This window comes from Trachemys scripta, chromosome 16 (assembly GCF_013100865.1).
Source record: "Trachemys scripta elegans isolate TJP31775 chromosome 16, CAS_Tse_1.0, whole genome shotgun sequence".
NCBI classification, from domain to species: Eukaryota; Metazoa; Chordata; order Testudines; family Emydidae; genus Trachemys; species Trachemys scripta.
The window spans coordinates 15,440,406-15,463,539 of NC_048313.1; the positions used below are offsets into that span (position 1 = coordinate 15,440,406).

Sequence of the window (23,134 nt, forward strand, 5' to 3'; positions counted from 1 at the left end):
GCAGATAAGAAGTGGAGCTAGTGGGACTCATACAAGAGGCAGCTGCCTTGGTCTAGTGGGGGCAGCGTATCTCACACAGGGATGACTGAAAGTGCCAAATAGTTCCTCATAACCACGGCTCTACTCCATTGTCTTGGTGGTTTTTGTCTGATGTAACCAGCATTGCAAGAAGCTTCCAAAATCATTAACCCCTTGGCTAATAGAGAGAACAGGGCCCCCCTCACCTCCACTGGACCGCCATACACTGAAATACACAAGATTTCAGACTCAAGGGGTCCTGAGCTCATAGGGAACTCTCTGCGGTTCAAACCCCGTGTGCACACGCGCCCTAACCAAGGGAAATTGCAATCACCCAAGATGCAGAATTCTCCCGGCCATTGCAGCTAGGGACACTGCAGAGTTGTTCAGAGAGATTTAGGAGGCTTTTTAATAACCAGCATCTGTAGAACAGTCATTTGGGTTTAAACATTGCAGGGCTGTGCCGGTGCGTGAGAGCCAGAAAGGTACGGGAGGTGGAGTGAATTTCCCCAAGTAAAAATCAGTGGGGGAATCCGCTTCATTGTAGGGGTTTAGCCTTAACCTAAGGGAAGCCGCTAGCTGGCGAGTGTGGGTCTGACACGCTTCATAGCAGTGTGTCCTGGGGCTGGCTGCTAAAGTCAAACCTCTCGGCATTCATTGCCGTCTCGTGGGAGTTGGGAGTGCTCTGAGTATTCTATGCTGGGGCAGTGTCTGACAATTCACCCTTGGCAGCATCCTCTCCGCAGGCACTCAAGAGGTTCTTGCTGGGTTAGTAACCCCTTGCTGAGGTGGCACCGCGTGCCTCCCGCATGTGGGTATTTGAGTGGACCGGGAGTGCCTTCAGGCTTAGACAAACGTGATCTGGGCTTGGCAGTAGCTGGCCATTGGCTAGCCGGGTGCCCTCAACAAAGGTGGCCACTAGCGCGCGCCAGATCCACTGAACTCGAGGCTGTTGGTTGTCTCTCTCCTGGTCCCTGGAGGAAGGGATAGTGGCATTCGGAAGCGGAGGTGGCCATGTGTGCTGTGGGCAGGCAGCTGTGGTGTTCAGAATGCAGTAGCCTGTCAGATCAGAGGGATTTGCATCACTACTGTGTGGGCACAAAATTGCCATGTTGTCATGCAACCTGGGGGGGCCCCTCAGCCAACTGGATGCAGGGAATTGTTACTGAATAACACCTGGCTCTTACCTAGTGCTTTTCAGAGGTCAGGATCACTGGCCCCATTGTACAGATGGGCAAACTGAGGCACAGGGAGGGAAGTGACTTGCCTACAGTCACCCAGCAGGCCAGTGGCAGTGCTGGGAATAGAACCCAGATGTCCTGAGTCCCCAGCCAGTACTCTGGCCACTAGGCCATGCTGCTTCCCTAACACTCACTGGATCAGTCCCCATAGTCCCCTGCTTCTGCCTGGAAATTTAAATTCATTACACAAGTCTGACAGGTCTTGGTGAAAGCTGGTGCCTCTTTGGGCTTAGCCCTCTTGGCTGGGGAGATCGGGCCAGAGCTCCGAACAGAAGGGGTATCTGTCGTATCCTAGCCTGTGCTCCTGTCAATTGCAGGGGCTGGAAGCAGCAGAGGCAGCGTCCCTTCTAAGCACCACTCCCCGGTGTCTGGAACAGAGACGCCGCACTCACGTTTTCCAGCACTTCCACCCCCACAGTCTGAAAAACGGATATTTTCCCTCCCCGTGTCACCCGTCTCGCAGCCAGGCTCCAGTGGCTTGGTGTTGGTGCAGGGCTGGGTGGAGAGAGATTGTGAGCGGGGGGCTCTCATTTCTGTGAACGTGCTGCTCAGAAAAGGAGATGTTAACAGAACTTTATTTCCCCGTCTCGCTGTACAGTTTTAACAGCAGCTCCAGGAGGCAGCCCCCTTATCCAAGGAAGACCCAGACGTTCTTTGTTCTTGTCCTTTATCTTCCGAGCAAGCTGCAAAGATTAACCTCTCCTCACAGAGAGGCTGTAAATCTAGATAGGTTAAAAAACCTTAAAGCTACCTCCTAACCGAGAAGGAAACATGTAGAACTGATACATTTCATTCTAGCCTATTCCCCTACCCCCATCCCAGGCAGCCCGTTTCCTGTGGGGAGGCCTCTCTGGGGGCGCTTGTCTGGCCCCTCTGCTGTGGGTAATGAGAACCAGCAGGCTGCAGATGAATGAGGCTCTGTATTCAGCAGGCACAAATTGCCTACCCCCCATGCCACTAGAAATGAGCTGCTGCTTGCAGAGAATTTCCAGAAACCCCCAGCAGCTGCTGGCGCTGGAAAAGCACTTTTAAAAAAGCCCTGGTCTAGGCAAATGCGAGGGAAAGCGCATTAAATATGGAACCATAAAGCAACATGGGTTTAAACATCGATCTGACTAACCCATCTGTGACTGGAGCAGCCATAGGAACTCCTGCACCTGGTTAATTCTAGCTGATCAGGACAGTTAACGATAAACATTTGCTCCAAGGCTTACGATAAAATGAGGGCAAGCGAAGCCTCAAACAGCTGCATCCGTTGCCTGCCTTACCTGGGTCCGCTGAGCTGCTCCTGGGTGCTGCTTTACCAAACCCAATCTAACCAATGTGCAGACTACTGTACACCTTGATAGCCTCCTGAACAGGTAGTCTGAACACTGGGCAGGCTGGGCTGGAATCGGTTTCAAACCTCCCATGGCATCCATGTGTGTTGGGGGTTGCTTTTTTTTTTTCCCCCTCCCGGGTTTTTATAAGAGAAGCAAGCTGTTCAGTGAAAAGGATCCGCTTTGTCTTGTCTGACGTGGCAAAGCCTGCAACCAAATCCAGTCTGGAAAAAAGTTGTGGGTTTTTCAGGAAATCATACGGAGGGGTGGGGGGGTGGCGGTGGCTGTGGGGGGAGGGTTTAGGTTCGTGGCCTCTCTACAAAGGAGAACGTCACTTTTGGGGCTGTGTGCGCGCAGCATCTGGAGACACAGGGCAGTTGGAGTTATAAACAATTCCAGATGTTGCATTTCGGCAGCAAGACGGCTTGTGTGACTCAGTTGGGTGGCCCCTCACTTCACTGGCCTGCAGCCTGTTAAATAAGCAGTGTCCTTTGTGCCAGATTCCTAAAACCGCTTCTCCCGCTCTCCTGGAAGGGGAGTGGGAGAGACGCATGGACTCGGAGGGCACTCGCATACGTTCCATTAGGCTGCCCAGCCCTCCTACGGCTGTTGCAATGCAAAATGGGTTTACAGCTGTGCAAAAGGCCCAGTACTACCCATGGGGCCTGTAGGGGACCGGATCCCCCTCTCGACAAACGTAGTTTCTGTTCTAGCACCTCCTTAGAGAAAGGGAACATTTATGTTGAAACTAAGCAAGCCCGGGGCCCTTAGGACCGTGTGGAGAAGTATCTGCATGACATTTTTAGTCTGTGGTTAATAATTTAGACTCCTGGGCTGGGGACTGTCCGCCTGGATCTAGAGAGCACTGCATTGCAGAGCTGTGTCCCTGCACTTCGGTGGATGTGAAGCATCAAGGTTTCCAAACTATTTGAGGTTAGGCGGGAACTGTCCCTGGAGGCAAGTTATCCCATCACCGTCTCCTGAACAGTGATGGTTCTGAAAGCAGCTGGTACTGGCCTCTGTCAGAGTCCAGATACTCGACTCGATGGGGCCCCTGGACTGGCAGTTCCTATGAACAAACATAGTAGCTCGGCTGAAATGAGTCTGTGCCTCAAACGAGGTTTGCTATGAGGTGGAGGAAAAACCTGGTCCACTCGGTCGAGGGGCTCAACTTCACTGTGTGCCACGGGATGGATGTCGGAGAGTAATTAGACTGGGGAGGAAACGCTGCCTGGCTCACGCTCATTCCTGTCCTTTTTCCCCCTTCCAGGAAAAGGAGAAGAAATACATGTTGCCCTTGGATAATCTGAAAATCCGGGACGTGGAGAAGGGCTTCATGTCTAACAAACACGTCTTTGCCATCTTCAACACGGAGCAAAGGTAGGGGATGTGGAGACAGACCCTGAGGGAGCTTTGACAGTGTTTCCCAGGCTCCTGAAAGCTGAACCCATCAGGAAAACAAGCGATTATGCCGCCTACCCTTTAGCCCCACCACGAGGGGAGGCCTTGTCCCAAACAGCTGGGCACCCGGCTTAGACTGTACATAGAGATGGCTGAGGAGATTCATGTCTCACGGCCCCTTTCTTATGTGCTCTTGGTATTCCAAAGATCAAGACTGTTAACGGTCATCGCTGGTGAATGGGACAACTGGTCCCTCTCCAGCAATTGTTTCAGGCTCTCTCAAACTCAGGTCCTTGTTGCTGCATCGGTTGTGCTTTGGAGGCTTCCTTTGCAACCATGACGACGAGAAACTTTCCCTTCCCCTCCAATTAAAGCAGCCGCTTGGGAGAGTTATTTTTTTGGGCTAGCGCCCCACACTTTGGAAAAGGCTGCCCGAGCCCTTCTGTGCTTGGCAACGCTCGGATCACTTGCCGTACTGGTTAATTTGACTCTGACTCCGTTTGGGGTGGTGGACGCTCATCCTGAGACAGGTGGCGCGCCAGACTTAGCCAGGGGGAGCCTGCCCTGGGGGTGGCGTGTGGGAGGTGGGAGCAGCTGTGATCTAATGAGGATTATCCCAGGAGGAAGGAAAAGCTGCCAATATTTACAGAGGCTTTCTGAAGGGATTTCAGACTTCCCAGTCTGAGGCCTTGCGTTAGCACCGAGCCCTGTAGGAAAGGGCTCCTGCATGTACCAGCTAGGATGGTGGATTCTGTCAGTGGCCTTGGGCAGCCTGGTCTAGGCCAACGATAGAGATGGCCCACCAGGCCGTGACTGTGGAATTCCTTTCCTCTGATTATACCCCTGCCGTTTCTTCGTGCCTAGGAATGTGTATAAAGATCTCCGTCAGATTGAACTGGCCTGTGACTCCCAGGAAGATGTGGACAGCTGGAAAGCCTCCTTCCTCCGGGCTGGTGTTTATCCAGAGAAAGACCAAGTAAACATTCCCTTTTCCTTGATGATGTCCTGGAACTGGCTGGGGGTGCCGCTGGGAGGGCCAGTGTGGGGGCTGCCAGCAGCTGCAAGTACAGGAGTGTCAAAAATGGACTCCTAGCATAGGCTCCCCACTCTGGCTTGTCCAGTATTGGGTGTATTCCGGTAGTACCTAGAGGCCCTAGCAGAGATTAGGCCAGTGCACAGAGGCCTAGGAAGAGTGGTTAACCTTGGAGCAGGCTCCCAGGGGAGGAGGTGAACTCTCCCCCTCGTGATGGCTGCAGATCCAGCCTGGATGATGCTTTAGCCCAGGGATCTCAAACCCAAATGACACTCACTCACTCACTCACTCACTCCCTCCGCTGCTCCCACCCCACCCCTTCCATGAGGCCCCATTCCAACCCCTTCCCCAAATCCCCACCCCTGCCCCACCTCCTCCCCCTTTCTCCTGGAAAGTGCTAAGGGAAGCACCTGGAGGTAGGCAGAGGAGCGGGAAAGCGGCGCGCTGGGGAGAAAGGGGGGCGCAGCAGTGACGGGAGCTTGGCGGCCGCAGGAAATAACTCGGGGGGGGGGGGGCCCCCAGGGAGCTTGGCGGGCTGCAGCAAAGAACTCCGCGGGCCGCGTATTTGAGACCCCTGCTTTAGCCAAACACAAGTGACTGGAATAACTGGGGAAATTCTCTGGCCTGTGCTATCCCAGAGGCTGGGCTAGGTGATCGAATGGTCCCTTCTGGCCTTAAACGCTGTAAAAGCTCCAGGCTGCAAAGAGATTCCAGTCTGAACAGGCCAGTCAGAGGGCGTGGGGACACAGCGGTCAAGTGACTTGGCCGGGTTCACCCAGTAAGTCAGTGGCAGAACTGGGTTTAGAACCTGAGTCCCAGTCCATAAGCCCACCGCCTCTCCCATACCACCATGTCTCCTTGCCAATGGCAGACGTACCTCCTTTCCCTCTCGTCAGCAGTTCATCGCTGTGGTGGCAGCCTCTGCTCTGCAGAGAGGAGGATGAAGGCCAAGATTGTCAAAAGCGATGTGTGGGTCTTTTGGGGTGCCTCGTTTAAGACCCCCTTAACGGGGCCTGACCTTTGCAAAATGAACTCCCTCCCTCTGAAAATCAGGCCTGTTTATAGGGCCAAGCTGGGCACCTGAACTTGCTAGTCATGCCCCAAACTGAGCTCTCTGGGTTGGGGTGGGTACGTAGAGCACCTTACCCAATGGGGCCTTCAGGATGCTACTGCAGTCCAAATACTAGATGAAAACAATGAGGAGTCTGGTGGCATCTTAAAGACTAACAGATTTATTTGGGCATAAGCTTTCATGGTAAAACCCACTTCAGATGCAGGCATAAATATACTTAGTATTTATGCCTGCATCTGTAATTCTCACTCCATGCATCTGAAGAAGTGGAGTTTTTAACCCACGAAAGCTTAGGCCCAAATAAATCTGTTAGTCTTTAAGATGCCACCGGACTCCCCGTTGTTTTTGTAGATACAGACTAACACGGCTACCCCCTCTGATGCTAAATACTAGATGATGAGCTGGGAAGTTCTGTGAAATGGGCACAGGAGCAATCAATGCATGTGATGCGCTCACCAATTTTTAAGGGGGACACTGCCCACAGCTCCAACCTGGGCGTCTGCAGAATCCCCGAGTGACTGACCCGCTTTCCTCGAGCAGGTGGAGAATGAGGATGGGGCCCAAGAGAACACCTTCTCCATGGACCCGCAGCTGGAGCGCCAGGTGGAGACCATCCGCAACCTTGTCGACTCCTACGTGGGAATCATCAACAAGTCCATCCGGGACCTCATGCCAAAGACCATAATGCACCTCATGATAAACAATGTGAGTGGGTTGCACCTGGGGCTGCGTTGTCCTCGCCATGGCTTGTTCGTTAGAGGGGGGGGAAACCACTGGGCTTATCACTGGGGACACGACTCCTTTCAGCACCAGGGGTAAGATCAGTTGCACCAGATACTCCCGTGCTGAGATATTTTAATGACCCTTTGGTCCTTAACTCCCCGCCTTACCAAAATCAAGGGGTAAAGCGTGTAAGGCCAGAGTGTGATTCCTGGCTTTGTCCCAGACTGCTACAGCGATCCAGTGACAGTGGCTTAGAATAACACCAGGAGACCTGACTCCCGGCTTTCCCTGCTCTAACCACTAGACTGTACTCGAGCTTAACGGGCTCAAACTTAACTGCCACCTGCATGTTGGTTCCCTTGCTCCCATCTCTGCAGACCAAGGATTTCATCCACTCAGAGCTGCTGGCCTACCTGTACTCCTCCGCAGACCAGAACAGCCTGATGGAGGAGTCGGCCGACCAGGCGCAGAGGAGGGACGACATGCTGCGGATGTACCATGCTCTGAAGGAGGCCTTGCACATCATCGGGGACATCAGCACCAGTACCGTCTCCACACCGGTCCCGCCGCCCGTGGATGACGCCTGGCTGCAGAGTGGGAGCAGGTACAGGTAACCAGGGAGCGGGTGGCATGGGAGACTCTTGCCACGCTGCTTCTGAGTGAGGATGGGGGCACTGGAAGGAGGGGAGGGGCAAGGAGCTATTTGAGGTGGGAATGGGGTTGAGGGAAGATGGCCTAGTGGGTAAAGCCCTGGCAAGCTGGAGACCTGGGCTCTGTTCCGGGCTCTTCCACAGACTCCCCTAGACAACCTTGGGCCAGTGACTTCGGCTGCCCTGTGCCGAAGGGACGGGAGACCCCTCCTGCCTGGGGGGTGCTGGAAATGGTCGGGTGGGGAAGAGGGACAGATAAGCACCTAACTCCGTCGCTAGGGATGGAGACACTCATTCTGCTGAACTTCCTTTCCCCTGCAGCCCGACGCCCCAGCGCAGACCTACCTCCACCGTGCTGCCGCCAGGCAGGCCCCCAGCTGTGAGGGGCCCAACTCCAGGCCCCCCTTTGATCCCTGCCCCTGCAGGGAGTCTCTCTTCCTTTGTGGCTCCCCCCATCCCCTCGCGTCCTGGACCTCAGAACGTATTTGCTGCTAATAACGATCCCTTCTCAGCCCCTCCTCAGATTCCATCACGGCCGGCACGCATTCCGCCTGGCATTCCCCCGGGCGTGCCCAGGTAAGAGATCCCTGGACCTCCTGGCATGTCTCCAGCCATTGGCTCAGTGCCGGGGCTCCAGTCCGCCTTGGGTGGCGTGAGACATGCCAGCACGGAGGGTGGTAGCAGGGCTCTTCTGTTACCAGAGCTGGAGCCGTACTGGGGTCACATGGCTTGTGGGAGGTGCTGAGCTTGTCTCAAACCCCAGAGCTGGGATCCCAGACTTGCAGCTCAGGCCAGGTCTTAGCGATTTCTCCTTTGATTGAGGGCAGAATTCGGTCCCTTATTACCGGCAGAGGGGTGCCTTTGTGTGCAGCCGTCTGTCCCCCTTCCCCTCCTAGAGTGGATGTGCTGCAGGTATCTGAGGTCGGATTCCCATGGGACAGATGACATTTCAGTGTCCTACAGGAATGACCAAGGCAGCAGGTCCCTCGTACCTGCCTTGTCTCCAGGCAAACCCTGAGCGACAGGGTTAGGAATGGCTCCCCTCCCAGCAGGCGCTGGGCCCTGAGGCCACCGCAGGTGACTAGCTCCCCCTTCCTGCCCAGTCCAGAGGCAGCTCCCAAGGGCTGGGTGTCATGTCTGCTGTGACCCAGCAGCGGAGAGAGCTGTCCTGACTCCGTGTCATGCTGTGGTCACTTGTGCCCCTGTATGACCCCTTGCCACCCCCCCCCTTTACAGCCTCTGGACCAGTGCCCTGGGGTAGCACCAGGCGACAAAGGCCGGGTCCCCTTTGGATAGTGGAGCCAGCTCGGCAGCACAAAGGCCATCCGAAGTCACTGAGCCTGTGCCCTGGCAGGGTGGTGCTGGGAGAGGACAGCAGGCCTGCAGCGCTGCACCCAGCCCTCCTCAGTAATCCGCTCCAGGCACAGGATCATGGAGCCCTCTGGCTCCAGGGCAGGCGGGGCTGTCGCTAGCCCTCTGTCCGCACAGTGCCCAGGATGTTAGCTGCCCCATGGCGGTGACTACTGCTCTCACCTGTTCCCATTCTCTCTGCAGCAGAAGACCCCCCGCAGCGCCGAACCGGCCAACCATTATCCGACCGGCTGAGCCCTCCTTGCTAGACTAGCCCCCTGGGGGGCTGCTAGTGTCTCCTGTGTGCCTGGTGCGGCTGCCCCACACCTGCTGTCTGGGGCGGGGAGGAAGAGGGGAAATCCCCCCTCGTCTCCCATGTCTAATTTCTTGTTTAAAAAACCTTACGACTGTGATCAGCTCTGCAGAGTGGTTCTAGCCAAGGCCAATTCCTGTGAGCCTGGTGGACTTCTTCTCTGGGATGGGCGCAGCAGACTCCTTCCTTGTAAATACCAGGGGCATCTGTTAAGGGCAGTCGCTGTGTTCCTTGTCCTGATGGCCCTCCCCTCTCCCCACAGCTCTCTGCTCTTTCCCAGCTAGGAAGTGGGTAACAGGCATTACACTCTGGGGGGTTGGTTCAGGAGAACCACCACCCTCGGAACAAATGCCCCAGCGCAACTCAGCGCCCCCACCACCACCACGATGTAATAAAAAGCAGAGGATTCTATTTTGGGGGTTGACTTTTGCACTTTGTTGAATAACACACAATGAACCCCAGCTGGGTTCTTGCCTTGGGATCGTCTGAATGTATGAAGTAGAAATGGGAGTTCTGAAAGGCAGTTGAAACACTGTCCTATTTCTCTCCTGTGCACAGAATCTCCTTAAAGTCCTGCTATTCAGGCTGATCCGATTTCTGTCTCGGCTCCTCTTCCATCCCCCCTCAGCCAGCCAGAATTGTTTTGTATTGTTAATATATTCTATATAAAACACTTAATGATTCCCCCCTCCCCGAGGCCCTTCCCTGAACTTGATTGCTAATCTGATCATAGGCTATATTTCAGTTCTATAGCGTGGAGGAAGATTTATATATGAGAAATAATGGGACTGCAGATAGTGATTTGCTAATTCAATCCTAATTCACTGCAAATGGGAGCAGACTCTTCAGGTTAGCCCTTTGTCAGGAGGTGCTCGGCTGATTGTGAACCTCAGGTATTCCTCACGCAATATCTGCCCCTGTGCCCAGGCCCCCAGTTGGGGCTTACGTTCAGCTAGGAAGTGACAAACTTGGATTGTGTTCTGTGAAAGAAGCACTTAGCCGAAGGGCCCTGGGCTGATGAGCAAAATACCAAGCCAGGTGGGGCCCCAAATGGGCATAAGGGAGACCTGCAGAGCGCCAAAGCAGCAGGGGGGGGTTCTGTGTCAGGAGCAACTTCTGTCACCAGCTGGTTGCTTTGCTCATTCTCCACTTGGTCAGGGTCCTAGGCCAGCTGGAGCAGCAGAGGGTCTCGTAACTGAAAGCCAGGGCTTGGGCAGCTGGGGGCAGGCTTGAGGGCTAACGCAGGCTGTGGACAAAGGCCTGTCTGGAGCCTTTCTAGGAGCAAAACTCCCAGGAGCTCCACGGCTAATGTCCACGGAAGACCAGATGTGTTTTCCCTCCTGCTGGTGGGCAGCCCGGGTTGTAACAGGCCCTGGTGTCTAAAAGCTCAGGTGGAGAACGTGTGACTCCTGTCGGATGGGGGAAGGGAGGTTGTGATGCCCACAGGGATCTATCCCAGGAGAGAGAGGCTGTACTGCACCGTGGGCATGTGACTCTTCACTGGGGAGGACGCTGAGGGAGTGCGTTTAGCAACTAGAAACTTGCTGTGGAAGGCTTTGGCGTAGTATCCGTTCTGTGCCTCTCCACGCACCTCCCCTTCCCTCGAGCTGCGCTTGAGAGCGGTGCCTTCTCAGGTACCTTGGCAAAGCACTCCGCCCCGGGGCCGGAAGCAGAGGCTGTGTGTGTGTGTGTGTGTGTGTGTGTGTGTGTGTGTGTGTATATATAAATATCTATTTTTAAAGACTATTAATTGTAAATTCTTGAGGTGTTTGGGTTTTTTTTAAATCCAGTTCAAGCCCAACCCTCTGCTCTCTGAGAACCTGTCGGGCTGCTACTTCGCCCAACAACATCCTCTAGCCAGAGAACTATGGAAAAGATCCATGAACCATCCTGCCTTAAATAACCTTTGTTTCAAAGAGCCTGTCTTCATCATGGCCTCTCCCCTTCCTGTGTGGTGGGAGGGGACCCGAAGTGCTTCCTGGTGTTGGCATTTGAACCTTAGCGCAGGCGCTGGTAACCAAAAGCATTAACGCTTGTGTGGAGACGGCACGCGGGCGGACTGGGAGCTGACACGGCCCAGGCAGCCATGCTGCCGGCTTCACAAAGCCAACTTGCAAACCAAAAACCTGCCTAGCACGTTGCTGGCCATTAAAACTTGGCTCCAGCCTGGGGCAGCCCGGCCTGCTGCTTGTCTTCAACCCTGTAACAAGCTCTGAGTGACTGCAGGGCTATTTCCTTGCACTAGCAGCAGCTGTTGTGCAACGCAGGCCTTACCCCGCTCCCAGCGGTGCTCTGGCCATTCGAGCTGCCTGCGCAGGGGTTCCTGAGGTCCCTTGGCTTGTCTGTTTTTTACAAAATCCAATTGCCTCTGTTCCGCCTCCTGCTAGCTCTCCCTGATGTTCTCGTGTGTGGAGTGGGCTCTGGAACCTCTCTCTCATCTCGTGTTGATTACAAACCCCAGTCCACTTCTCTCCTGTTCCTCCAGTTTGCTGATTGTGTAAGTGCCTCCACTCTGTATCCTATTAATAAACTAAAAAATAAAGGGAAAAAAATCAGCTGGTGGCAAGTCTCTCTGGCACTTTGTGGTGTGTTTTCTGCCTCCTCCTCCCTTCTTCTCTCCTTCTGTCTGTTCCTGAAGGGGGGAGCCTGGGGGAGAAGGGGCCGGGCAGCATCTCGTTAAAGCACTCACAGGGATGCCAAGGAGCTTGGAGAACCTACAGCTGAAAGTCCGATGCTCCTCTTGTGACCATGGCAATATGCAATCTGGCTCAAGCGTCAGCAGTTCTGAAAAGCCTCCCTGGCCCAGTTCAGGCCCAGTTCCCATTGCGGTGTCATGGGGAAGAAGCATTTCTTTGTGGCGGTGGAGGAGCTTGGGTCCTGGAGGAGGACCCTGTTGTGGTTACAAACACAGACCAAGCATCCACATCTCTTCTGAGTACACAGCTGCCCAGCACCTGGTATCTGAGCCCCTTTTCCCTTAAGCAGCTTTGAAAAATTTCCATCAGCCAGCGCTCTTGTAGGTGGTTTCAACCATATTTTTACCAAGGTTTGGGCTGCATGGTGACACTTCTTCTTAAATCAACCGGCCTCTTCCTCCTTTTTGTCAGGGATCTCTTCAAAGCCTCCAGCTCTCAGACACCCTGCACTATTCTCTTCTCCCCCCCAGATCTGGCAGCCACCCGGTTGCGTTTCAGTCTTGCTCTTTTCTGTACTTTCTTCATGGCACAGCTAAGTTCCATGGGAGCTGCTGGTGAGCTCTAGGGCAGCCTGAGGGCCGTAGCCTGGGCCTGACGCTCTTCTACAGCAACCCCTGCTCCACAAGGGAGGGGCTGCAGAGATGGCACCAGTGTGGGATTCGCTGGTGGGGGCATAGCCTAGTGTCAGTGAAACAGAACCCTCGGGGAGCGAAGAGCTGGGGTGAGCTACTGCTGCCCCCTTTCCGGTTCACGTTGCCTGCACTGCCAGCCTTCGGGCTGGGCTGGAGTGGGGTTGAGTTAAGCAAGGGTGGGCTAATCATCCCACCTGGACATCTTGGAGACTTGAGAATAGGCTGTTGCGTGTCAGGCTTCTCTGTCCTTTCCCCACGGCCAAGGAGTGTCCTCTCTAGGCAGGCGGAAGGAAGCGCAGCAGCCCTTGATTTAGGCAAACCAGCCTGGATTTGTAAGAACCAGGAGCTAGAATGGGAGTTGCGCAAGAACCGAGCAGGCTGGGCCCTAGACAATGCTGCAGGCCCCTGGATTAAAGCTGTAACCCCCCGGGTGCTGCCGGATGGTGCTGTTTGCTAAGAACAGGCTCCGCCGCTGTCGCTCAGCAGGGTGGGTGCTGGAAGCAGTGAGGCTAAGCTGCCACGACCCGCTCGGGAGAAGAGTGAGTGTGTGCGGCAGTGGGAGTGCGCTGCGTCCCTGTGCGGACGTTTTAGATGCCCTGCCTGGGAGGGAAGTTACTGTCTCCCAGGGAGCGTGGCCTGACCTGCATGGAGTTGGCTCTGCCAGGGGAGCACAGGTCAGGCGCTAGGGAGGAACCTTTAGCCCCTGCCCTCCTGCAATAGCAGCAGAAACCCCTCTCGGTTCCAGCTAGGCACCACTCGGTGCCATCTAGCAGTTGCTTTGGGGGAAGTGGGTCCTTGCGCTTCCCAGGTGTGAAGCTGGGGTGACGGTTGAAATCCTGCACTCGTTCATTTGCAGCTGTGGCTAAGAGCAGACCCCAGCCAGTTGGCTGGTCTCTGCAAAACGGCCCAAGGCCTCACTGCCGTTGGTTGGCGATTGCCCCAGCCGCTGTTCTCTAGACTCACCGCAGCCCTAGGTAGGAAAATCCCCATTGGCCCAGTGTGGGTCAGGCTAGAGCCTGGCTGAGGAGTCACCGAAGACTTTTGTCTCGGACTCAGGCACCCAGCCCAAAGGAAGAGGGAATCTATGGAAGGTGGCTGCATTCCTACGAGGCTGATGGGGAAGTGGTGATTTAAATCAACCACCTCAACCCTACGGGGGGCAAAACTAACCACCTGGCCCTGACTGCAATAAGGGACGCTTTGCCGTAGCCCAGCTGCAGGTCTCAAAGCGCCTTAGGAAGGCAGCTGCTCCCATTTCAGAGTCAGGCAGTGAGTCACAGTGATTCACTTACAGACATGACAGCCTAGCCCCCAGCCATCCTCTGTGCTCCAGCCACTCCTCCCCTGCAGGCAGTAGGATGAAGCTAGACCCAAGCAGCTGCTCTCTGCTGGGAGCTCTTTAGAGAGTTCTAGGTAGAAAAAGCTTCAACCTCCACTGTAGGTCACTCCCAGGGCCAAGCCTTCCTGGCCTGATCTCCCCAGCAGTAGCTGCGTTCAAGGCGCTGGGCCTTCCACCACTTCCCCAAGGGGGCTGCTCCAGGCTAGGGGGTCTCCCCCAGGCAGCTGTAACCAGCCTCCCAGTCCTGACCGGCAGGAGCCGGGACTGAGATTCCTTTCCCACGGCCAGCCCCCACCAACGCTCTCAGCTGAGAAACCTTTCAATGCTGTTTTGTTTTCTTCTCTCTTGTGACCAGGCGACCGGCTCCCTCCCGGCCTTTCTTCTGATGAGCCACCTCTTCCGAGAACCATCGCTGCCCCCCACAATCACTTAAACCCCTTTGAACCTGCTCCTGGGGATTCTGCCTTGTTTATATCTAGACAACAGCCCAGCTCCGGCCAGCCAAGAGAACATAGCGCCATCTCCGTCCCCCTAAAGTGCCAAGAGGGGCTGTGGCCTGGCTATTGTGCTGGGAACAAAGCCTGGTAAACGCTACAATCCGTGCAAGAGGTGTAACACCACTGTCAGCCCCCCAGCAGACTACCCCCTTCCCCTGGAAATCCGTGTCGGGGAAAGGTGGGGAGACGATCCTCTCCTCGAAAAGCAAAGATCTCATGGAGTTGGACTGGGCTTGCATAGGATGAACCCAGCTGCTATTTTCTTCTTCCCTCAGTCATTGCAAATGCTTTGTGATCGAACTGAAGAACTCCGCCGGGCCCCCTAGCTTGGAAGTGGCCCCAGCGAACAACGACTTGCCGCGGTTTCTAAGTGGCAGAGTTTCCCTACTGCCCTCACCCCGCCAACTTCAGGACACATTGCGTTTATGAAAAGGGAGTTCTGTCCTATTATTTCTTCACCTCCTGCGGGACCTTGGCTGCCCTGACCTGCTCACTCCTCCAGCTGGGCAGTGATCTATAGAAACAGACCACGGAGGATTTACCCCCTTCTATCCTGGCTTGAGTAACCCCCCCCGGCCGGGTTAGACAGGGTAGAAACACCCGCCCCAAGCAGTTGTTTACCAGCTGAACTTTAAGTGCATTTAGTAGTTGAGCGGGGTCCTCATTGAACATTGTGGTTCTGTGTTTATTTACAAGCTATAGTTCCCACCCAGCTGGTCCCTGAAAGCAACACTAGCCAGGGGGTATTTTTAAGCTTGTTCTTTCTTACGTGCCTGTTAATGCTGGGAAGTTGGTGATCTGGTTCTCGGGATCTGCATTGTCACTGAAAGCACCATTTCCCCCCTCCCGGGGAGCAGAAAGTGGGAAGGAAGCAGGAGAGAGAGAGAGCTCAACCGTGGGACACAGGTATCGCTCCCTAATTATTTATTATTAGAATCCCATCTCCTAGAACTGGAAGGACCCTGAGAGCTCATCAAGTCCAGTCCCCTGCCTTCACTAGCAGGACCAAGTACTGAGTTTGCCCCAGATCCCTAAGTGGCCCCCTCAAGGATTGAACTCACATTAGCAGCCAATGCTCAAACCACTGAGCTATCCCTCCCCCCTTAATTCCTAGTCACACACCCACATGCAGCTCCCTGCAGATGAAGTCCAGCGCTGGAGCAGGGCTAAACGAAGGATTCTGTCCTCGGCTGTCTAGCTCGGTGGCATTCGCCCATTTCAGTCCTTTCCCCTGCGTTTAGGTGATTGGGCTTTGGCACCTCCCTGCCATGCGGCTCTTTCATCTCAGGAAATTCCAGCCTCTCCCCAACTGCGGCACCTTTCAGGACCGTGGATATCAGATACCTCGGCATTGGCCCATGGGACTCCGGCCCAACGAGGTTGTTGGTTAAACACAGCCGAGGAGCTAGCCTTGTAGACCTGCGGTCAGTGGGGCCAAAGCGTAGAACATGCCCCTACGGGAGGCCTGATGGATGAGCTGCAGGCAGGGGCACGGCCCAGCCTTTCATTTCTTCTCCAGTCTGCGCTGCCGTTTAAAAACCAGCCTCCGCTGGTCTGGTGACAAAGCAAAGCTTCAGGGCAGTGCTGAGAGGAACTGCTGCAGCGAAGACATTTGCCTGGGGGCTATAGAGTCTGAACCAAGAGCTCAGAGGTTCAGCAGAGCCGGGCCCTGCCCAAAGCTTTGTAAGAAAGGAGAGGACGTATCTTCTTAGGAAGAGCTACTCTGAGCCCAGGGCTGGGATAGGACCCACGACAACTACAGCAGCAGGGCCCCATTGCTTTCATTTTCCTGGAGCAGGGGACTTGGCCTTCGCTAGCAGGAGCAAATGCTGCCTTAATCCAGCCATTTAACACGGCCTCACAGGCAGGCAGCGCGTCAGAAGTGCTCCGATAGCACAGGGCCCGGCCCCAAGGCCAGAAGCCTAGCGGGGTAGAAGGCAGTGGACAGATTGGCACCGTGAGATGGTTATGAAGTTATCCTCACACCCCTCCTTTGAGGCAGAAGAAGCCACAGACCTTCAGTGAACATCAGAGCAAACAGATTTACAGAGCAAGGGGCCAGCCCCGCACCTGCCCTTTACTCAATTCTGTTGTCATACTGGGCCAGTAACGTGGACTCAACCCACACCCTCCGGTGAGTCACAGGACCCACCTCTGTTGGCTCAAGGGCTGTAGCAAACTCAAACTACCTGGTGCAGCCACTCGTTCCAGAGTCACCCTGCAGCTGTACGGGGTCACTGCTCATCAGCAGAGCCCGGGAACAGCTCTGCTTCGCTCTACCCTGCTGTTGGTACCTGCATGGAGCCATCAGTCTCCCCTCCCGCCAGTGGCTATCCGACTGGGCACAGCTTTAAGGATGAGGCCAGGCCAATTGCTCCATGGTGCCTTCTGTACAAGGTGTGTGTAAAGAGGACAGCATGACCCCCTCTATATAATTCTTCCCCCTCCCCCAATAAAAAATCCTGGATCACAGGAGCAGTGTTTCATGAATGTCATTAGCAATGACTGGGCTAGGTCCATGGCCCTCTACACTGCCTGGGGTGCTAGCAGAGATTCTCATTCCTACACACTGCCCCCTGGAGCTGGTGCCGGGGGGAGCAGCTCCCAGCTGCGATTCTGCTCAGAAAAGTGATTCAACAGACCAGCAGGGCCTTGCAGAGCCTGGCCGAGAGCACTGATGTCTAAGCTCCCATCGCTGTTCGGTCTAACACTCACAATGAGTGTCCCAGGCTGTCAATTGCAACATTTCAGGGGCACGTTCTAGACCGTGCTGGTCAGAACCCTCTGGATCGTGGTGGGAACCGGAGAAGGAAATAGGGGGGCAGGAGGGACGCGGGGCCCCTGGCATCTGCCAAGTAGAACTAGGAGCTTTAACCACCTTTTCACCTGTCCGAACTTCCAGCCGGATCCTCCCTCCCCTTTGAGCTTGGTTCATATTCCCAGCAGTTTGAAGACACTGACATCCTGCCAGGGAAAGAAGGGGGGTGGGAAGGGATTATGAATGGTGGGGTGGAAGGGGGGGCACAGAATGCCTGGTATGGCAGATGGGGGAATACAGCTCCTGCAATGTGATGGAGCGAATGAACCGGGGGGAAGTGGCAGACAGAGCCCTGGCCCGAAGAGGTCGGGAGGCTGTAGGGGGCCCCGTCCCTAGAAAGGAAGGGAAGGGGTTTAAGGGCCAGCTCTGATCCCTGAGCCTGCAGTGTCCCCTGCCCCTTCTCACAGGGCAGGTGGGCAGCCTTCCCACCATTGACAGGCCTGCTGCAGCCAGGGGAGCGAACCCTCCTTGCAGTTGGTCTCGGCCGCATCCCCCACCCAGAGACGGCCTCATCCATTCATGGTTTTGTTCCCGGCTGCTGGTGACCAGAGAGCGGAGGAGTGAGTTGGAGTCAGAGCTGCTCTTCGTGTGCTGCAGACGACCCCCCCACTTCAGTGGGCCCGTCCCCACAGCTGGCCCAGGAAGGGCTGGGCTCAGGGACTTAAGCTTTAATGCTCAAATCTCCCCCTTTCTAGGACAGCTTTGGATTCCCCTTGAGTCAGACCCACCCCTGTGTGTTTGGGGGTCTGAGTGATGCGTTTGCAGAGCGACCAAGAGGGACGTGTGCTCAGGGTCTATGAAAACCAGCCCCTTGCACCTGGGCCTTAGTCAAAAGAAACCTGATCCTTGTGGCACCTTTGCTCCAGGCTATTTGCTTTTGACTCCAGCAGGGCGTACAATGCCCTTGCCACGGCTGGGGGGGCGGGGGAGGGAGAGAGAGAGAAAGGATGTTAGAAGCCAAGCTGACACGCCACAGCTGATACATGCAGAGGCCCTTTCACTCGCCGTTACCAGCTCTTCATTCTTACAGAATTCACCATCAGGTAGCACCTTGCGACTGCTTTCATACCATACAGGCCCAATCAGAGGCTGTTTCTGCTCCCCTGAGGCAGGACAAAGCCCACCCCATAATCAGTCAAACCCCAGAGAAAGCAGCCGAATGCTGGCTTGGGACAGCAGAAAGCGAGCTGGTCGGCACGGCTGGGGGACATAGGCTGCTACAGGGAGCGGGAGCAGAGAGTAGCAGAGGGGATCTCACCAATTTGCCAGTTGTGTCAAACGAAGCAAGGAGTCAAAACTTAATAAAGCTCTCCAAGCAAAGCTAGTGCCCCAGCCCTACCGGGGGAGGTCAGTGGCTGCTGGGTTATCACAGCAGACTTGTGACCTGCTATCAGGATTAGACAGGAGAACTGCTGTCTTAGCGCCTCGAGAACACGCCTTCTGCTCTCGACAGCCTAAAGGTTCTGCCGGAGGAGAGTCAGGTCACTGTTCCGTAATAAGCAGGAATTCAGATTATTTCCGTCTCCAGGACAGTGCACAGAAAGTTACAAACCAGCTCGTCCAGTGTCAGTCGGGCCGCTCTGACCTTAGGGAATGCAGTGGTCTCTAAGAGGCCCTGAATTCTCAGTCCTGCCAGAACACATGGCGCTGTAGCGTTCAGCTCCCGCCGAGATGCGCACTCCCATGCCCAGTAACATTAGCCATTGAAGGCAGTTTTCCTGTGGGAAGATGGATCGTGCACACTGCATGGTCCTACGCGCAGTTCAGGCTACAGCTGATGGGAGTCTGGTTGTCTCCGATGTTAGAACTCACTCTACAATAAGCAGCAGCAGGGGGGGAAAGGAGCGCAGGCCCAATACGGCTTCACAATGACACATCTTAAACAACTTCATTTAATGTCCTTTCTTTCTTAACATCAAGAATAAATACTAGATTCCTTTGGAAAAGGCTCAGCAATATGTATTTGCTAGAGAGAATGGCTCCATAGCCCTTTGGTAATTTAAAAACCCAGCAAAATCAGCGCCCCACATACACACGTCATTTGTTCCTGACTAGCCAGACTGCAGCTTGCACTAAGCAGCAAACAATCCCAGCGCAAGAGTCGGCTCAGAACTTCACTGGGCTGTCCCAATGCCGGCAGGGGGGAGTCGGAGGAAAAGGGGCCCCAGCGTCAAGTATAATCAATCTCAGTTTCGCTGCTCAAAGCTGGAGTCAGCCCCGGCCAAAGCGCAGAGATGGGGCACAAGAGACGAGACCGATGGCAGGTTCCAGGCTGCCATTCATACACTTCTCTCCAGAGTCTTGGTGAGATCAGCCACCTGTGCTGTATGCAGCAAGTTAAAAAACACCAAGCCAGGTCCGTGTCTGCAGGAGATTCTGGAATCACCCACCGCTCAGGCCCCCTGGATCAGAACACCCGTCTGTGACGGGGCAAAGCAGGCACTGTCATGGAGTCTCTCCAGGAGAGCTCTCTTTGAGGCACCTTGGCTGGCACACAACAGGTGGTGAGGGGGAGATCAGGGCTATTTTCCCAGCCAGGGTGGGCGTGAGGAGGGCACTTTGGCACATACTGTGGTAACAAAGCAACACCACTGGCCTCATCAGGCGGTAGCAGCCCTTCCTCAGTCAGTCTTGAGGAGAGGGGTCGGATCAGCCGCCCTGGGGAACCCGGCTGTCCTAGGCAGATCCCACTAACACGTCCTTTCCCTTTCACCCAACGGGTCTCAATCCGTGCTCTCCCCGGCCCTCTCACCCTTAGCCCCTCTGCTACGGCAGAGAATGGGGCTATTGACAGCGATGATCATTGCCCACAGACCAGCAAATACAGTGAATCCTTAACGATCCTGCATCTCTGGCTCTCAGCCACGAAGCGCTCCAGATTCCATCAGCCCAGAACCACCCGCTGATATGGAATCTCACCAACCCCCCCGTGCCCTCAGGAGTCACCATCTACAGCTTGTCCTGTTGACTGGAAGCAATTCCCCACACCCCTGCTGCTGCCTCGAGGCACCTCCCTCCCCCCCCTGAGCCCAGCACTGAAGAGACACCAGCTCAGCCCAGGAAAGGGGAACCGGGTATTGGCAGAACTGGGGTCTAAAGCAATGGCAACTCCTGCTCAACTCCAGTCCTGAGGAACCAAGCCAATCGCTTCCTCCTACGCGCAGCAGGAGGCGCACTCCTTCCCCACTGCCAAGGTGCCCGCAGTCCCTGCCACGCTCAGATCCATGGTGCTGCTGCACATAAGGTACCAGTGAAGTGAAGATCTCAAACCAGAAAGGCAAAACAGGACAGTGAGAAAAGGCACCAGAGGCAGGGAAATCACAGAAGGGGAAGAATCCACTGAGAAGCAGAACTGGGTTTTTCTTCCATGATCTGAAGGAAACTGGCCTGTGATCTGATCCATGAGACCTGAAGTAAGAGGTGCTAATTGGAACAGGGCAGCAAAGGAAGTGAATGTCATCTACATACAGCGGCTTCCATTGCTATCCGGAGCAAAGGGGATGCCATGGAAAGGGGGGCAAATTATACACACCGCCCTAAGCAAAACCAAGCCACACGGCTGGACCCAAAGCCAAGGCTCTCCCGCCCCAGCCGCACTGCAGCAGTAAACAGCGAAGAGGTTGCTTTTCCTCCGGGGGTCAGTATGGAGGCCAACTGGAGCCAATTCACTGCTGCACAGGGGGCCAGAGCGTGGGGAGTCCCTGGAGACATGGGGGGACATTCCCCATCTTCTCTACTAAAAGACAGTGGAAACAAGGCGCTAAAGGGGCAGCAGGACCCAGCAAGGCTGCGGCCAAGGTCCAAGCAGGCCAAGAGCTGATGTTAAGGCACATAGGAGGCGTCTCCTTTGACAAAAATGCAGAAGAGAGGAGAGATTCAGGACCAGGAGCAAGTTGGTTGCAGGCCAGGGGATCCTGCCCACCTATAATTGGCGACGGTCAGAACCAGAGGCTGCTTTACTGATGGGACTAGGTACCGAGACCACCGGCTGCTCCCCTCAGCTGCCATCCACCATGCCCTGCTTTGCTCTTCCTTCATCCCATCCTCGGGGATGTGGATTTTGGCACAGGCTGGTGGCTGTAGAACCCCTTTTCCCCCAAGCCAAGGGGTTCAAGTCCATAGAGAATCAATTTTAACCCATCCCATCAGTCAAACCTCTGTGATCCACCCCCCACCCACCCCATGCCCTCTGGCTCCAATGCACCTAACGTGAGCTCTGGTACAAAACAGGCCCATTTAATCCCGCTAAAGGAAGCCCAGAAGAGAAGCTGCAGCGATTGGACAGAGCTATACACAGTTGAGCTATCAGGTGCTGGGGTGTTTGGCTTTGAATTCACCAGCCTCAGGACCAGTCTGGCTCTGTACCTGCCCCCCGCAGGAGATACGGAGTCCATTTCTCTCCCGTTCACGCTACGTTCGGACGTGCCTCTTGTCTTCGAAGAGGCTCTTCAGCATGTAGACCTGGAGGAAGGCCACCACCACCAGCACCCCCAGGTTAACGGCTGACCAGAAGTTGACACGGCTCATGTTGCTCTCCTGCAGGTTGCGGTCTCTGGCTTCGAAGGCTCGCAGCAGCGTCTGCATCTGGATGCTCCGCTCCAAACGGTTCTTCATGGTCTCAATGGATTCCTGGAAGACAGGAAGGGGATCAGGCGGGGAGGGGGATAGCAGCTACTGCGCACAGGTGTGGGAAGTGCAGCCCTTCAAGGCCAGAAGGGATCATGAAGATACAGCCTGCCTTCCGGCACCACCCAGGACACAGAACTTCACCCAGTGGTTCCCACAATCAAAGCCCTACTAGCAAAAGGCTCTGCACTGCATTTCCCAATGCCCGAGGCCCCAATGCCCCCCACCTTAATATCTTCTATCTTCATATCCAGCATCTCCTCCGGCTCCACCACCTCAGCCCAGTTATCCCCGTCCTCGTCCTCCTGGGGGCTGTCGAAGATGAGCTCGAAGAAAACCAGCTTCTCCGAGATAGTGCTGAAGGAGTTATCAAAGCAGAGTTTGTAGTCACCTGCTTCCGTGGGCTCAATGCTGGGGAAAGAGGTAAAAACCGTGAGGATGAGCCAGTCCTGCACTCAACACTCATGGGGCCAAGGCAAACAAGCAGTCACTGGGGCATGTAGCTCTGTTGGAAAACAAGTGTAACTGCACAGTTATGCCACCAAAGGCAATGAAACCACAGCGGCTGAGGGAAAATGGGGGACTCTGGACTGGGAGAAATAATGAGGTCCACAGAACCCCTGGTGGGGTGGATTGAGGAAATGGGATCACAGAGAACACCTGGCACGGGGGGAATGGGGGACACAGGAAATCCACAGAACCCCTGGTGGGGGGGACGACACTGGGGAGACCCTGAAAGAGAGGGGGACAGGAGGACGGCGTGCAGGGAGCGTGAGGAGGGCAACGGGGAAAAGCAAGGAGACCCTGGGGTGTGCGATGAGCTCAGCTTATACAGGCTAAGAGCTGTGTGCCCCGCCCCGTGACCGGGCTGGCAGGGGAGTTTGGAGGCACCTGGGGGCTGGAAGAGGCAGAGCCAGCAACACTCACGTGTGCACCCCGTCCGATTTCCGGTACTCGTTGATCAGCAGCACGCCTGAGGGGCTCTCCAGGGAGAAGTCGATGTCCAGGCCCGCACCACCGATAACCTGTAGGGCACAACCACAGGGTGAGTGACAGGGTCACGCTGCCGGGGGGTGAACGGGCCCCAGCACAGCCTAGGGACCACTCGGGGCTCAGTTCCAGTGACTGTCTCGCTGCCTCCACCCTGGGCCCTGCCCCATCCCCACCACTGTGGCAACCCCCCACCCGAGACCCAGCCTGGTCCCCCGCTGCTTCACCTCCCCCCCCCCAGCCCCAGATCCTAGTCCACTGACACTAGCCCAGCCCTGCCCCGTCCGCTCACCAGGCCTTCCCCCCACCCCATAACACCGAGCCCCCTTGGTCCTAGCTCCCCTCCTCTTACCCCCCAATTCCCTCAGATCCCAGACCCCAAATACCCCCTGCCCTCCTCCCCATTGACATACCCC

General features: G+C 55.4%; 2 protein-coding genes across 20 annotated transcripts in view; one reads left to right on the top strand and one right to left on the bottom strand.

The window, feature by feature from the left end:
• The window catches only part of DNM2 (dynamin 2), a 62,354-nt gene extending 45,598 nt beyond the window's left edge, over positions 1–16,756 (top strand). For 10 of the 19 annotated variants that reach the window (XM_034792422.1, XM_034792428.1, XM_034792423.1 and 7 more), the window contains 6 exons: positions 3,849–3,958; positions 4,844–4,955; positions 6,625–6,789; positions 7,185–7,417; positions 7,779–8,033; positions 9,012–11,681. In XM_034792422.1, the coding sequence (XP_034648313.1) occupies positions 3,849–3,958; positions 4,844–4,955; positions 6,625–6,789; positions 7,185–7,417; positions 7,779–8,033; positions 9,012–9,081 (945 nt within the window). In that variant the 3' untranslated portion in view covers positions 9,082–11,681. Of the gene's footprint in view, positions 1–3,848; positions 3,959–4,843; positions 4,956–6,624; positions 6,790–7,184; positions 7,418–7,778; positions 8,034–9,011; positions 11,682–14,142 lie in introns of those variants that run through there. The other 9 variants (XM_034792425.1, XM_034792435.1, XM_034792436.1 and 6 more) reach the window with 4 other exon arrangements.
• A 2,222-nt stretch (positions 16,757–18,978) lies between these two features.
• TMED1 (transmembrane p24 trafficking protein 1) overlaps positions 18,979–23,134 on the bottom strand; it is an 8,669-nt gene continuing 4,513 nt past the window's right edge. Inside the window, exons 3-5 of the mRNA XM_034792795.1 lie at positions 22,656–22,753; positions 21,956–22,139; positions 18,979–21,731 (exon numbers count right to left, since the gene is read on the bottom strand). Of these exons, the coding sequence (XP_034648686.1) occupies positions 21,513–21,731; positions 21,956–22,139; positions 22,656–22,753 (501 nt within the window). The 3' untranslated portion in view covers positions 18,979–21,512. The remainder of the gene's footprint in view (positions 21,732–21,955; positions 22,140–22,655; positions 22,754–23,134) is intronic.